The following is a 16,865-nucleotide window of genomic DNA, read 5'->3' on the forward strand; positions in this document are numbered from 1 at the left end:
AGGTCTAAAAATAGCCAGTGAATCACCGCGGATAATATTGTGCAGCAGTTACATAAACAGCCAGCCGGGGCGGCGGGGCCCTGGGTCGGAACGAAAAATATCTGGGTCAGGGTTGTCACACTGAATAGGATCCCCCGGAGCCGGTCTTCGGAGGCGCGGCGGGGGGAGGAGGCCTGGGCCTGCTGGCCGGGAGCACCTGGGGAGCCGCGGGCGGCGGGCGGCGGGCGGGAGGGAGAACCGGCCTGGGCCGGGCGCGGGCGGCGGCGCGAGCAGGGCGGCCGAGCCCAGCGCTCCCTCCCCATGGCCGGGAGCGGGCCGCGTAGGCGGCGACGGCGCTGAGAGGCCAGGGCGGGGCGGCCGGGGGCCTGCGGTCGAGTGGAAGATGAGCGCCCTCCTAGAGCAGAAGGAGCAGCAGGAGAGGCTGCGGGAGGCCGCGGCCTTGGGGGACATTCGGGAGGTGCAGAAACTGGTGGAGAGCGGGGTTGATGTGAATTCCCAAAATGAGGTCAACGGCTGGTAAGTGAGTAGCGGGGGCGGCCTAAGGTCAGGGCAGCCGGCCTCGGGCGTGGGACAGTCGTCGGCGACCTGGGCCCAGTCCTGTCCCCGACACCGGGCTAAGGTGAGGCCTGGTGCCTCGGGCTTCCCAGGCTGTGCCCTCTGGAGGCCAACTTCGTCCCCCCTACTTCGTGCAGTCCGGAATGCGACGTGCTCAAATGCCGGCCTACGTGGTCCACTCTGAGAGCCCCGGCGCTCGCGGGCTGATTTGCCCGGAATGTTGCTGGAGGCAGTGATTCTCAGCGATTCTGTGCTGGAACTCACCCCAATTGAATTATTTTGCCTGAGGTGCCTCTGAAGAACATCTGTGCAGAGCTAAAAGCATAAACAACCGAACAAATACGAATCTTACTAACATGATTTCTTTAGTCCAGGATAAAAACAAACAAAAACTCACCGCTTGCATCACAATTCTGCCTCTGTTGTCTCTTACAGTGATCTGCAGCTGCCTACAGCTGCCCGCCCGGGGAAGAAGACTCATTTGTGTATCCTAGAGAGTGTTTTGCTTTATTTTCTTATTACAATTTCCCATAGAGAACTGCACGTGAGGCTTTAGATTTATGCCTGTAGAATGGGTCCTATCCAACTAAAGGAGTCTCATTTAAAGATGTTGCTGATAGCCAAATCTTTAGGTTCAAGGTACTGAATGTGGTACTTCTGCCCTCTTTGTTTTTGATTCATGTAATGTTTAACCAGTCTATATAGCTGGTTTAAAGTGAGTTTGCAGATGTTTGTTTTTATTTGATAGAGTGGAATCAATGGAAACAGTTTCAACCCCAGAGAGTAACTTGCTCCAAGTCACACAACTGTTAATGATAGTACCACAACTGAGGTTTCCTCACTTCCTTTTTGTTTTGGTTTGGTTTGGGGGTTTAACCTAGGGGGACTTTACCACTGAGTTACATCTCTAGCCTTCTTTTTTAAATACTGAGACACATCTTCATGAATTGCCCACGCTGGCCTGGAACTTGCCTATCCTCCTGCATTAGCCTCCTGAGTCGCTGAGATTATAAGACTGCACCACGCAGTTTCATCACTTCTTACAAAAATCTGTGTACCTTCTTTTCTGAAAGAAAACAGCTTGGATAGCTGACAGGATAGCCAATAAACCATGGATACTGCCTTCTTGTTTTGTTTAAAATTGTTTGCAAAGAAATTTGCTGTGGTCTGTGTAGCTTTTCTGAGCTTTGCTCTGTGATTCAAAGCTGCGCCTTTATGGCACTGGGAGGAAGTGTTATATGGAAGAATGAGCCTGGTCTTCACTGAAGGTTCTTTTTCATTCCTACCTAAGTATGTGACCTTGTCTAAGTCACTTCATTTTCCAATTATTTCAGAAGAATGTTATGAGAGAAGCATAATATAAATAACACTTATTGAACTTGCTCTGTGGCACAGATGTGGTTCTGAGCACTTTACATACATCATCTTATTCACAACTACCCGGGGACATAGTTATTATTTTCTCCATTTTACAGATGAAGAAACTGAGACCCAGAAAGACTAAATAATTTTCCCAATTTACAAAATGCCCCTAAATTTAGAATTTAGTAATGCTGGGTTATTGTTCAAAATATCCCCTGAGGAGGGAGGTGCAGAAAATGAGTATCTAGTAGAGCTGGAAAATGAACCTGGCTTCTAACTCCAGACCTTCCCCTCCTCAGCACGATGCCCACATGATTGGTGTTCAGGAAATGTAAGGTGAACCTGAAGTAACTTGAAGAGGCTTCTCCTAGACTGAATTCAAACTCAGCATGGCTAAGACTGAATTCCTAGTCCCCCCATGGCCTGTGCTGTTCTCTGCTTCCTCATGTCAGCCTCTCAGGTGTCTGGGTCAGAATGCTTGATGCCCTCCTTGCCTCCTGTCTTTCCCACATGTCCCACACATAGTCAGCCAGTTCTGCCAGCTCCACCTTCAGAGGTAGTCAGAATTTGACCACTTCTCACTAGCTCTACCACTGTAACTCTGTTCAAAGCCACCATCATTTATCTCACTGAATTATAGCAGTAGCCTCCTAACTAGGCTCCTTGCTTATTTCTGCAGTCTTCTCAACACAGGGTTCAAAGGGATCTTTATTTAAAACTAGTTAGAGATTCATTTCACTCTTCTCAAAACCTTCCAATTGTTCCCTTCTTACTCTTAATAGAAGCCAATAGGTCCTAAAATTTTTTATTCCCTGTCCCCCTTTTACCTTGTCTTTTGAGACGTGTCTCCTTGCTCACATTTTTTTTTTCTGTTCTCCTTGCCTCCTTGCTTTTCTAGATATCAGCCACAGTCCTGAATCAAAAGACCTTTGCGTTTTGGCTGGGCACGGGGTGGCACATGCCTGTAATCCCAGTGCTTCGGGAGACTAAAGTAGGAGGATCACAAGTTTGAGGCTAGCCTCAGCAATATAGTGAAGCCGTAAGGAACTTAGCGAGACCCTATCTCAAAATAAAAAGTGCTGGGGATATGAATCAGTGTGGTTAAGTGCTCCATGTTCAATCCCAGGTACCAAAAAGAAAAAAAACCAAAACTACATTTTGTCTTTCTTCTTCCTAAAATCTTCTCCTGCAGATAGCACCTTTGCTAAGTTGATGAAAGTTGTCCTTGAATTTTGCTTTTTTGTTCTTCAAAGCTTAGGGCTGGGATTGTGGCTCTGAGGAATAGCACTCATCTACCATGCATGAGGCACTGGGTTCGATCCTCAGCACCACATAAAAATTAAATAAAGATATTGTGTCCACCTATAATTAAAAAATGAATTTAAAAAAATCTTAGCTTAGATGTCAGCTTGGATGTTGCCTTCATGGTGAGGCCTCTTTTTTGGCCCTCAACTTAAAATTGCACAAAGTCCCTTTCTAACCTGTCATTCCCTAATCCCCTACCCTGCTTTATTGTCCCTATAACACTTGATCACCACCTAGTGTGCTTCATGCTTTGCTTATTTATTTGCTGACTGCCTCAGTTTCCTGTAAAATTGGGGGAATGTTAATAATAGTATTTACCTTGTGGAATTTTTTTTTTTTTTTTTTTTTTTTTGGACCAGGGATTGTACCTAGGGGTGTTTAATCTCTGAACTACATCCCCAGCTCTTTTTATTATTATTTTTTTAGAGATGGGATTTCACGAAGTTGCTTAGGACCTCATTAAGTTGCTGAGGCTGACTTCCAACATGTGATCCTCCTGCCTCAGGAGTTGCTGGGATTGCAGGCGTGAGCCACTGCACCTGGCACCTCATGGGATTTTAAATATTTTAAAATTTATTATTAATTTTGTACTGAGGGTTGAATTCAGAGGTACTTTACCTGTGAGCCATATCCCCGTTACTTTTTTATATTTTATTAGAGACAGGGCTTTGCTAAGTTGATGAAAGCTGTCCTTGAACTTGCAATCTTCCTGCCTCTGCCTCTGAGTCACTGGGAGGACTTTAAGTGCCACTGGCCCAACTTTTCTTTTTCTTTCTCTCTCTCTCTTTTTTTTTTTTTTTTTTTTGAGACAGGGTCTTGTTATGTTATCTAGGCTGGCCTCAAACTCCTCAAGTGATCCTCCCACCTCAGCTTCCCAAGTACCTGGAACTGTAGGCATGTTGCCATGCCATGTACCTAGGTCCTCATGGAATACTTTGAAGATTAAATGAATTAACATATATAGAGCATTTAATTTTAATTTTATTTTGGGGTGGGGTACTGGGAATTGAACTCAGGTGCACTCAACCACTGAGCTACATCCCCAGCCCTATTTTGATTTTATTTAGAACAGGGTCTCACTGAGTTGCTTAGCACCTCATTTTTGCTGAGGCTGGCTTTAAACTCATGATCCTCCTGCCTAAGCCTCCTGAGCCACTGGGATTATAGGTGTGTGCCACAATGCCCGTGGAGCTTTTAGAACAATGTCCAGCAAGTAAAGCATTATATCTGTGTTAACTATTGTTATTATTTTATTAGTAAGCAAGATGGTGGATAATAACATAAAATTATCCTTAAAAGACTTACTACTAGCCATGCCTGGCAATCCCAGCAACTCAGGAGGCTGAGGCAGGAGGATTACAAGTTTGGGGCCAGCCTCGGCAACTTAGCCAGACCCTGTCTCAAAAAATAAAAAGGGTTAGGGATAATATAGCTCAGTGATAAAGCACCCCTGAGTTTGATCACCAGTACCACAAAAAAACAAACAAAAGAACCAGACTTACTCTTAGCATGGAAAAGCAGAATTATGACTGCTTTGAGTTCTTGGTTGCTCAGTAACCATAATTTCAGCAGTGATGAATAATGCCCAGTTGTTGAATGATGCCCAGTGCCACTAGTCTGAAATACTTCTCATCACTAATAGGATTTCTGACTACAAATGTAAAGTTTAAAGAGTTGAAGTTCAAAGATAGAGTTTCCATATCGAATGTAATTCAAGTGCATGCGTAATCTTAGACTTTGAGGAAAAAATATACAGGTTCATGAGGAGGTTGAAAATATTGCCTGGCTGCAGTGGTTGTGAGTTATGACTGCCCAGAGCCACACAGCTCTGGACTCATAAATGATGATCACTAAAGATGATGGTCACTAAGGGTGCAGGGCCCTGGGAGACATACTGTGTTGACTTAACCCCACTTTATATGGTGATGCTCTAGCTAATTGGTATCTTTGAGTTTCTCAGACCCACTCTCAGTAAATTACCTCCTTCACACTCCAGCTTGCCATGAACGAGTGATTTACTATTAGCAAGCAAGCACTTTATTTCCAGAAGGGAGCACATTTTTTCTAATCATGCTCTATTCATTTTTGAATGCTCACTTATTATAATTCACTTTTCAAGCCCTGTGCCACAGACATCCACACACAAACACAAACTCAGGCTGCATTTTGCCTAGGATCTGCAGTTAGCCTACTCTAAGCAGTGTCCACCATATCCTTGGTTTACTTAATAAGAATTAAGCCCAGTATATGCCCACCAGATACTTTATTATCTTCATGGAGTTTACTTATGATTTAGAAGTCCAGATCAAGACTGTTCCCCTGGAAATGTAATTCAGTGGTAGAAGGCTTGCCTAGCTCTGGGTTTAGTCCCCAGTACTGCAAAAAGAAAAAAAAAAGGTCTCTTATTTAACCCAAATTTACAGTCATTTTGTCATCGAGAACACCATAAAGGCACCTGGATAATCTAGTTTTTTCTTTTTTTATGGAGGCGGGGGGGCGGGTACTGGGACTTGAACTCAGGGGTGCTTTACCACTAAACTACATTCCCAACCCTTTTTAATTTTTATTTTAAGACAGGGTCTCACTGAGTTGCTTAGGATCTTGCTAAGTTGATGTAACTGACCTCGAATGTGTGACTGGATAATCTAATTCTAATGAATAATAGTATACAATGTCACTCTGAAACATTAATTGATTTGCTCCCACCTAGCCAAACTAGCTTTCTGTAAGTTGTTAAGGTACCCATGGCAAATCAGCTTTTTCCTGGAACCAAATAAACTTTCCAGATAATTATGCTTCCCAGGATAGCGAAATAATCCTCACTATTGAACATATGTTCTGTTCTTCATCTTAACTGTTTTTGGCTATAAGCTCTGAAGATATTTATTTTAATTCATTATGCAGTTGGTGAATGAAGCCATTTCAAAATAGAAGGGAAAAAATATTTTCTTTCTGCAAAATGCATTCAGCTTTGGCACTCGGGATGAATTTAGTAACTCCAAATTCTTTAAACTTCTGTTAACATGGAGTTTTTGCCAATGTGTTAATTAAATTACTGTACAGTATTAAAATAATAGCCCTTTATTAGAGTATGCAGAATCACCTTCTATGTGCCCAATATTAAATAATTAAATGAATCTGCTATGTTAGAAGAATCTGTTCTTGAAAAATTTTGGTCATTGATGTACATGTTTTAAATGCCTTGTGAGTTAAAGTTTGTGTGTAGTGCCTTTCATTTAAGCAGATGAGGGTATGTTTATAGCTTTCTGTAAAGATCAGAGAAGCGAACTTTTTTTTTTTTGGTAACAGGAATTGAACCCAGAGGTGTTTAACCACTGAACCATATTCCCAGCCCATTTTATTTTTTATTTTGAGACAGCATCTTGTTAAGTCACTTAGGGTTTTGCTAAATTGCTGAGGCTGGCTTTGAACTTGGTGATCCTCCTGCCTCAACCTCCTGACCCACTAGGATTATAGGCATGTGCCATGGCCACTTTTTAAAAATTTAAATTTGGAAATCCTTTTAGTGAAGGTATGAAAAAAAAATAAGTGAAGAGAAGGGAGTAAGTAACTGAGATTGAGACAGGCCTGTCTACTGTAGTAATAATTGAAGTGACAGAGCAAGCTGCAGGTAGGAGTTGGTTATGAGCCTGATAATAGTTAATCTTCAGGTAACATTTGATGCATATGAAGTGAATCTCCCTGAAAAGGAATGAGGCAATATAGAAAAATGTTTTAAAGAGACTAAGAGGATCACATGATTATAACAATAATGATAGAAAATCACCCTGAAGTATCATTGGAGTTAACCAGCTGGCCAGCCAACCAACCTGCCTTCTGGAAACCATTGAAATGAAAACTCTATGATAAATACATTTTTCCCAGGGCAAGGAATGAGTTTTTTGTTTTTTTTTTTTTCTTTTAAGTGCTGGGGAATCAAACCCAGAGTTTGATCATAGATGCTAGGTAAACATTCTACCATTGAGCTCTACCCCCAAGCCCAACCTTATAATTTAAAAATAAATTTTAGGGGCTAGGGATTGATCATCTGCTTTGTGAAAGGAAAAAGTGGAGATTATCAGCCTGATTTTTTATTTTGTTTTTGTTGTGTTTGTTTTTTTTTTTCAAAGTGCTGGGGATTGAACCCAGGGCCTTGTGCATGCTAAGCAAGTACTCTCCTCTGGCCTACATCTCTAGCCCTCTTTTTTTTTTTTTCTTGTGGTACTGGGGATTGAAGCCAGGGGTGCTCTACCACTGAGTTATACTCCCAGTCCCCCTCTTTTTTTTGGATACTGAATCTTGCTAAGTTGCCCAGGCTGGCCTTGAAATTGATTTTCCTGCCTCAGCTTTGCAAGTAGCAGTCTAGTATCTGGGCTTTAGCTGAACTTTTTTTTTTTTTTTTTTTTTTTTGTGTGTGTGTATGTGTATATGTCTGTGTGTTGCTGGGGCTTGAACCCAGGACTTTGTGCATATGAGGCAAACACTCTACCAACTGAGCTATATCCCCAGTCCCCCGAGCTGAACTCTTAACAGGCTTATGTATATTTATTTACTAATTATTTAAAGTTGAAATTCCAAATCTCTTTCCTTTTTTTAAATTATTCTTTTTTTCCCCTCCTTTGGGACAGGACTTGTTTACACTGGGCATGTAAACGCAACCATGGTCAGGTGGTCTCATACCTGTTACAGTCAGGTGCTGACAAAGAGATTCTTACCACAAAAGGGGAGATGCCAGTGCAGTTAACATCAAGGAGAGAAATCAGGAAGATCATGGGAGGTGAGTCTGTGTTTGGGGGGAACATTTTGACTTTGTACAACTAATTTAAAACTTGTGATTATTATTTGTCACATTCTTTTTTTTTTAGTTGTAGATGGCCATATAATATCTTTATTTATTTTTATGTGGTACTGAGGATCAAACCCAGTGCCTCACACTTTCTAGGCAAGCAAGTGCTCTACCACTGAGTTACAACCCCAGCTTCTATTTGTCACATTCTTAATGCCAAATAACTCAATAACTCGTTTATTTCTCAAAGCTAATTACTGAAGTAATTCTATGTTTCTGGGGAGGTCAGCATTACAAGATTCTTTTTTTTTTTTTTTTTTTTGTAAAATTTAGTCATTGTTAAAAATAGTAATCATAAAATAGTAATCATAAGTAATCATAAACCTAATAGTCCTTTCTGAACTAAACAGGTAGTTACAATCATTGAACAAAATATTTGTCACTACCAAAGGATACTAATGCTTCTCAAAGATGTTTTTTTCTCAGATTTTTTTTTAATTTTTATTTTTTTGTAGTAGTAGGGCTCAAATGCAGGGGGACTTTATCACTGAGCCATATCCCCAGTGCTTTGCTTTTTAAAAAAATATAACATTTAATTAATTAGTTAATTATGTGGTGTTGAGGATCGATTCCAGGGCCTCACCCACGCTAGGAAAGTGTTCTATTACTAAGCCCCAGCCCCGGCCCCGCAGTGCTTTTAAAGTTTTATTTTGAGGCAGAGTCTCATTAAGTTGCTGAGACTGGCCTTAAACTTAATGATCCTCCTGCCTCAGCTTCCCTAGTTGTTGGGATTAGAGATGTGCGCCACTGCATGTGGCTTCTTGATAATTTTTAAAGGACTGCGTAAATGTTCTGTGTTTTCTTCTTTTTAAGTGGAAGAAGATGATAATGATGACGACACCCTTCCCCAGCTGAAGAAGGAGTCAGAACTGCCCTTTGTTCCCAACTATTTGGCCAACCCAGCCTTCCCTTTTATCTATACTCCCAGAGCAGAGGATTCAGCCCAGCTGCAGAATGGGGGCTCCTCCACACCCCCAGCATCACCCCCTACAGATGGCTCACCTCCAATGCTGCCCCCTGGGGAACCCACCCTGCTAGGAGCCTTTCCCCGGGACCACCCCTCTTTGGCACTGGTTCAGAACGGTGATGTGACTGCCCCCCCTGCCATACTCAGAACACCAGAAAGCACAAAACCAGGTCCTGTTTGTCAGCCACCAGTGAGTCAGACCCGCTCCCTTTTCTCTTCTGTCCCATCCAAGCCACCAGTGACTCTGGAGCCTCAAAATGGGACTTATACAGGACCGGCGCCAGCATTCCAGCCATTTTTTTTCACTGGAACATTTCCGTTTAATATGCAAGGTAAGCACTTACAAAAAATAGCCTCTGTAACCGGGGAGTTGGGGAGAAGTGAGATTTATTTAATATATTTGGGATATAATTACAAACTTAGAGAAAAGTTTCAAGACCTGTATGAGGAATTCCCTTTACTGAGATTCACAAATTATTTACCTTCTGCCCTTTTACCCTGAAATTCTTAAGTATTGTTCTCATTGTATCTTTTCTAAGAATAAGGATATTCTTTTATATAACTTCAGTACAATTATCAAATTTGAGAAATGTAACCTTGATATAACATTGCTCTGTAATCGGTAGTCCATATTTAAGTTTTGTCAGTTCTCTCAATAATGCCTTAGTAGATACCTTCTCTCCCCTATTCTTGCTCCCTCCCCTGTGCCCAGGACTACCCATTACATTTAGTTATACAGCCCTTGTAGGTTTTTTTTGTTGTTGTTTGTTTGTTTCTTTTACTTTTGCTGTATTGTGGATGGAACCCAGGGGTGCACTGAACTACATCCTCGGCCCTTTTTATTTTGAGACAGAGTCTCACTAAGTTGCCCAGGCTGGCCTCAACTTTGGGATCCTCCTGCCTCAGCCTCCTGAGTCACTAGGATTTCAGGTGTGTGCCTGCACCTGGCTTTTTGAAATTGATAACTTTGAAGGGTCCAGGTCAATCATTTTACAGAATATGATTTTCTATCATTATTTATTTGTTGGTATTCTACTATAAAGAAGGGCTTTCTCTTCTCCCTCATTTATATCAGTATGGACTCGTGGATTCTTATTGTGTTCAATCAGTTATAATCTATTACTGTCATTATTTTGATATTCAGATTTTTCCTGATTTGACCAATGGGACCTTCAAGCTACTTATCGTGCCCGTTAGATATGTCCCCATCATTCTTGGAAAACTTCCTTTCTTTCTAGTGTAGCAAGATGTTCCAGGTTTATGGTGTAACTTCCCTTCCCTAACCCCAGAATCAGCCCTTCTCCAAGGAGCCCTCGTTCTTTTTGGTAGAGAATAGAATTTAGAAGCTAGGAAAGAGAGAAAAAAGCAAGCAAACACATTTATTTATATATGCATGTAGATCTACATTTCTGTATCTGTTTACATCTTCTTAAGAACATTAGAAATTCCAGTTCATCTTTATAGCTCCGATTCTAGCCACACTTACTAGGGTATAGTCTAGTCTTACCTTTCCTTTTTCTCTATAAGTAACTCTCCTACTTCCCAATTTTGAGGACCTGGTGCTGATAACAGTCGCCCCGGGGTGCTGCCAGGGATCCATATATAAGGAGAAAAGCAGAACTGCCAAATGTACATAAGTGCTTCGCTGGAGCCATTTTGGCAGCCAGACACAGAATGTGGAGTCAGATTGCTTTGCTCGCTGACCCATGAATAACAGTCTTTACTCCTAAAGCCAGGAACGCACCCTTATCAAGTTGTGCCATTTTTTTTAGTCAAATGTATACTTTAACTTTGTTTAATGAGTATTTTTTTGCTCTCCAGTTTTTATTGCAAGGAATTTCATATTTCATGAATACCTTTAGATCCATAATTGTTAGATCTGTTTTTTTTTTTTTTTTTTTTTTTTTTAATGGTACTAGAGATTGAACCCAGGGGCACTCTTTTTTTGTGGGTGGGGGTACCAGGGATTGAACTCAGGGGCACTCAACCACTGACCCACATCCCCAGCCCTATTTTGTATTTTATTTAGACAGGGTCTCACTGAGTTACTTAGCACCTCACTTTTGCTGAGGCTGGCTTTGAAATGGCGATCCTCTTGCCTCAGCCTCCTGTGCTGCTGGGATTACAGATATGTGTCACTGTGCCCAGCCCAGGGGTACTCTTAATACTGAGTCACATCCCCAACCTTTTTTATTTTTATTGAGACAGGGTTTTGGTTGTTGTGATTTTTTTTTTTTTTTTTTTAAGAGAGAGAGAGAATTTTTCATATTTATTTATTTTTTAGTTTTCGGCGGACACAACATCTTTGTTTGTATGTGGTGCTGAGGATCGAACCCAGGTCGCATGCATGCCAGGCAAGCGCTCTACCACTTGAGCCACATCCCCAGCCCAGTTGTTGTGATTTTATTTATTTATTTATTTTTTGTAGTGTGGAATTGAGCCCAGGAGCACTCTTCCACTAAGCTTGTAAGCCCCACCCTTTTTTATTTTATTTTGAGACAGGGTCTCACTAAGTTGCTGAGGCTGGTTTTAACTCACCATTCTCCTGCCTTAGCCTCCCTCCCTAGTCACCCTAGTCACCGGGATTATAGGCGTGTGTCATTGCACCTGGCATTGTAATTTTTTTTTTTTTAAGAGAGAATTTTAATATTTATTTTTTAGTTTTCGGCGGACACAACATCTTTCTTTGTATGTGGTGCTGAGGATCGAACCCGGGCTGCACGCATGCCAGGGGATCGCGCTACCGCTTGAGCCACATCCCCAGCCCCTGTAAATTTTTTGAAAGTATCTCATGTATCATGTCTTGCTTTTGCCTTCTCTCCAACCTTTTTTTTCTTTCCCTGCTCATATGTATTTTCTTTCTTTCTTTCTTTTAGTTGTACACAATACCTTTGTTTTTATTTGTTTATTTTCATATGGTGCTGAAGATTGAACCCAGAGCCTCACACCAGCTAGGCGAGTGCTCTACCTCTGAGCCACAACCCCAGCCCCTCAGGCGTATTTTTTTAAAAAATATTTTTAGTTGTAGATGAACACAATACCTTTACTTATTTATTTATTTTTATGGGGTACTGAGGATCGAACCCAGCGCCTTACACATGCGAGGCAAGTGCTCCACCACTGAGCTACATCCCCAGCCCTTCTCTTGTGTATTTTGGTACTCAAATCCATCTGAAGTCTTTATTTCCTTAGCTCTAATGGTGGAAGAAAGTGACCCTTCTACATAGTTGGGTTGCTTGTTCCTGTCCCCTTTTACTTGGTGAAACAGTCTTAGACATAGGGAAGATCATGCAGGAAACTGCCCCAATGAGCCAGGATTAGGTCAGAGAAAAACCTGATGGCCAACCATGATTTTCCCATTGGGTGGCACAGACTAAATGTAACCATTTTTAAGATTTTAAGTTACTGATCTGTGCCACGACGATATATTCATTACCGTTTCCCCCTCTTTTTCTAGAGCTTGTACTCAAGGTAAGGATTCAGAACCCATCTCTTAGAGAAAATGATTTCATTGAAATTGAACTGGACCGACAAGAGCTTACATACCAAGAACTGCTCAGAGTGAGTTGCTGTGAGCTGGGTGTTAATCCAGATCAAGTGGAGAAGATCAGAAAGTTACCAAATACGCTGCTAAGAAAGGTAAGAAAAGTCTGCCAAGCACAAATGGTAGCTTTTTGCTCTTGGAAAATAACCAACTTCCTCTTTGATTATGTGAGTCATAGTTAAAGAAATGAAAAGAGAATGCAAAAGGAGCGGAGAGTAGTTTTCCAAATGTAATCAATAAGCTTTCTTTCCCTATGCTGTGTCTTTAGAGACGCTGGCATTTTCAAAAGTTTTAAGATACTGGATAGAATGTTTGGAGTTGCGGGTCACATGTACCTATTTCCAGTTGTTTCTGCAATGACCTGTAAGGATCACCTTAGTGCATCATTAGATATGCTTTGTGTTTTACAAGAAAGACCCATGTTAAATTATAGGGCAAACCCACTATTTTTTTTTTTTTTTTTGTAGTTGGACACAATGCCTTTATTTTTTATTTATTTTTATGTGGTGCTGAGGATCGAACCCAGGGCCTCACACATGCTATGTGAGCACTCTAACACTGAGCCACAGCCACAGCCCCGCACTGGGTTTTTGAACATGAGGCTTCCTTCTCAGAAGGAAAACCGGCCCATGCATTGCCTGACCCTGCAGGGTATGTGCCCACCCTGTAGTAATGACTACTAAGGGCTTCTTCCATTATTCCAATCCAACTTATGCCCTGGGGATTTAATCACAGACTTATCTGCCATGGATTTTATTTTCCTTCCAGATTTTGAAGTGAACCAAGATACTGGTGTCAGTTCAGCCCACCAAACATATGGTGGTTCCTCTTAATCTGTTAACCTGTTTTGTTTTAGGACAAAGATGTTGCTCGACTCCAAGATTTCCAGGAGCTGGAACTGGTTCTGATGATAAGTGAAAACAATTTTCTGTTCAGAAATGCTGCGTCCACACTGACTGAAAGGCCTTGCTACAACAGGAGAGCTTCAAAACTGACGTACTAATGCAGCAGGGACTTTTATCGCTGAGTATTGTGACAATGTATGTCACCTCTGGGCCAAGGACAAGCCATTGATCCAAAAGCCTCGGATGCCCACGAGGTCCCCTGGTGCCACTGCGTAGTGTACACTAACATCGTTGTTCTGCCAAGGCAGGAAGCCCCTGTCCCCCAGCAGCGGTGCCACTCTTCCAAGCCTCTTGGTGCACAATAAACCTATTGCTTGAAGCTCTGAACAGCTGAGAAGTGGTCTGGAGAGGCAGAAGCCGGAGGTTCTATATCCAGTGTGTTTTATGTGCAGAATGTAAGAGAGTTGTCTAAGCAGAAGCTGAGAGAGCGCAGAACCTATTTCCGGCCACTCCTGTTGACAGTGCACCTGAAGGGCCGGGCGCGCTTTTCTTGGTGTTGCATGCTCATGACTCTCCTGAAATTGCAAACTGACTAGAGAGGAAGACTGGGGAAAGCACAGGTACTGGACAAAGGAATTTTGGTGTGAGTTGTGGCTGTGAGGTTTCTTAGAACATATTTATAAATGTTACTCAGGTGAAAAGTATTTAAGTATACAGTTACCTAATTGTAAATAGGCTGTTAACCAAAAGCTTCCCCTCCCCCACTTTTCCTTTGCGAACACTCACAACTGCTTCTGTCTCCACTATCATCTCTGCTTTACCTTCCTTTCACCATCACTAGAGGGCTCTCGGAGGCTTTCTAAAAGAGCCACTGCATTTTTACTGAGGCGATTCCTGTCATCAATGTATTTAATTGCACTGTTTGAGAAGAGCACAAGCATTGCCAGTCCGTGTTCTACATTCTCATTTTCCACTAGAAATGAAAAGCAGTTTTTGAGCCTGAATCTGTTGCTATTTTACAGGTTATTGTGGGAAATTGAACTAAAGGAGTTAGCATCTTTATTTTTGTAACAAAGATAAAGGTTATTTTGAAATTATTAGGATTTTTACACAACTCTGAAATCTGTTGCTTTTTTAAACAAATCGTTTGATCTTAGGGATCCCCTACTGCCACCACCAATCTACTCAACAAAATCAGTTGTGAGTCTACCAGACTTAAAAACAAAAACAAAACTTAACCTGATTAAACTCTTGAGCATGGCATAAGAATTTTGTTCAAGAATGCATTTGAGGATTCTTTTCATTTTCTTCAGCATCATTAAGGTGAAAGAAAAGCTACTGTCTCGTTGAAACAAACAGCTTAGCTTTAGAAATCAGAGCTGCCCAGGTAGACAGGAGAGCAGGGGTTGAAACCAGCTGTTGGAGAGAGCATCCCCGCTGTCTTAAGAAGCTTTCTCCCCATAGTGCCTATAGTTTCCAAAGAAACTTAACTTCCTGACTGTGTTAACTTAATTTTATTAGAACACTATAATTGAGTAAGAAGGTGCAGAAGATGTCAATGGAAGAGAATGTTGTACTAAGAAAATGGCCTCCTGCTGCTGCTTAAGTACTGAAATGAGGCTGAGATATTCTTCAAGGCCAACTTCATGGAGTCACTCTGTGACTTACTCGTATCCCCTCCCCCCTTACTGCTGGTGACTTACCCTTGTGGAGTGTGCATAGCAGAGTGAAGGTTGCATATTACCCACTTTCTCTCAAGTGCTTTAAAGAAACCTCCCTTGTGTTTCAACCAATCAGAAACTACATTATCTAGATGTACTAACCTCTTCCTTCACTTTGAAAAGTTACAACTTACTGATACAATTAACTATGGTTCTGTCCTTCAAGAAATGGTTCAGTATTAATTCATGTCTAAATTACTGGGGTTAAAACTCTTTTAGCCACCTAGATTAATTAGAGATTCTCAGAAGCAGTGGAGGCCCTTGGCTAGGAGGTGGCCTACAGAGTTGTTCTCCAGGCTCAGAAGCAGAGGGAGCAAGGGTCTTGGTGTCCCAGGCAAAAGGTAGATCCCTTGCGGCTCTGCCCTACCCTGATCTCTCTCTCCATAGAATCCTCTGTGGTCAGTGACTCTGGCAGTGGGATTAGACTGCACAGTTGCTGGTAGGTGAGTTTAAAGTCTTAATCTATGCATTCAGAGAAATATTTTTATATGCTTTGTGTAATTTATAACAAGAGTTTTTTTTTTTAGCTTTGTTAACTGTGAATTCTCTCCTCCCCCACTGCGTATTTAAAGCATGTGTTCACACTGTGTGTAAACATTCACAGAGGATTCTTTTCTTTGTGCATTGCTACTCTTCAAACATAACAGGTATTATTAAAATTAAATATTAACTGACCAAACCCATTTTCTTTCATTTTGGCCTCCTAAGTAGCACTGTATTTCTAATCACAGGAGTTCAAATTTCTGGACAGTCCCTGTGTCCTGGCACTCTGGAGGAAAAATAGAAGGGCTCACTCCCCACCTGAGCCTCCCGTCCTGCGGCTGTAGCGTCATGCCGTCAGTGGCACCTGCAGGCAGATATTTTGTGTGGTGTCTTTCCTCCCAGTTCACAGCAGCTGGCTTCACTTCCCTGGAGGAGCTGAGCCAGCTAGATAGAGGTCATCCTCTATTAACCACATTTTTTGATTATCCTATTTACTTGACACAACTGAGCCTCTCCTTTGGGCTGTCAACACCTGTCAGGGCCTCAGTGAGCTCAGATGCAAACTCCCAGGACAGGAGAGGAAATAAAGCTTTACACCTTTAGATCTTTAGCTGAGAATGAATCTGCTTTTCTGTTGGTTTAGGCCAGCCAGCGCCTCACAAAGCAGACGTCATGCCAAATTGGCCTAATAAATCAGAGAACATAGCAGAGACCTTTTCTTAGCACCAAGGAGAGGCAGAATAATTTGGGCATTTGTGCTTCCATACTTGCTTTATCACAAGGATGGAGGTTGCCTTCCATAAACTCATAAACATCCTGGGCAGAAACAGCCTGCCAAAAAAAATGTGATTAACCTTTAACAAATGGTCCTGCAGCACAGGCTGACCCAGAGCACACAGGAAAACCAGATCAAAGGAGCCATCTCCCTATCTACCGCAACCACTTAGGGAGGGGAAAGGAAAACAACCATCACCCATAGCCAGTCACATTACAAAGAATGAAGGTATAGGAAATGAGAGGGAGACCAAAGGGAACAGAAAGCTGAGGAAGACAACCAAGAGAAGATCCATCCTAAATATCAGTCCTGGTAGCAGGTGGGCTCTGACCTGCAGAAAATGAACTTGCTCAAAAAGTCAATTTTCTGGGCATGGTGGTACATGCCTATAATCCCAACTACTCCAGAGGCAGAGGCACAAAGATGGAAGGCTTGAGGCCAGCCTAGGAAATCCAACAAGAC

At 42.0% G+C, this 16,865-nt stretch overlaps 1 protein-coding gene across 1 annotated transcript; it reads left to right on the forward strand.

The window, feature by feature from the left end:
- Positions 1-285: 285 nt before the first annotated feature.
- Positions 286-15,824, forward strand: Ankrd40 (ankyrin repeat domain 40). The gene is made up of 5 exons (XM_046420376.2): positions 286-516; positions 7,851-7,999; positions 8,882-9,367; positions 12,493-12,674; positions 13,436-15,824. Exons 1-5 carry the CDS (start codon positions 383-385, stop codon positions 13,580-13,582), a joined length of 1,098 nt encoding a protein of 365 aa, XP_046276332.1. The 5' UTR covers positions 286-382; the 3' UTR covers positions 13,583-15,824.
- The last annotated feature ends 1,041 nt before the right edge of the window (positions 15,825-16,865 follow it).

The sequence above is a fragment of the Marmota monax genome, unplaced genomic scaffold, assembly GCF_021218885.2.
Source record: "Marmota monax isolate L192 unplaced genomic scaffold, Marmota_monax_Labrador192_F-V1.1 WCK01_AAM20220418_F8-fsc00064, whole genome shotgun sequence".
In the NCBI taxonomy this organism is placed as follows: domain Eukaryota; kingdom Metazoa; phylum Chordata; class Mammalia; order Rodentia; family Sciuridae; genus Marmota; species Marmota monax.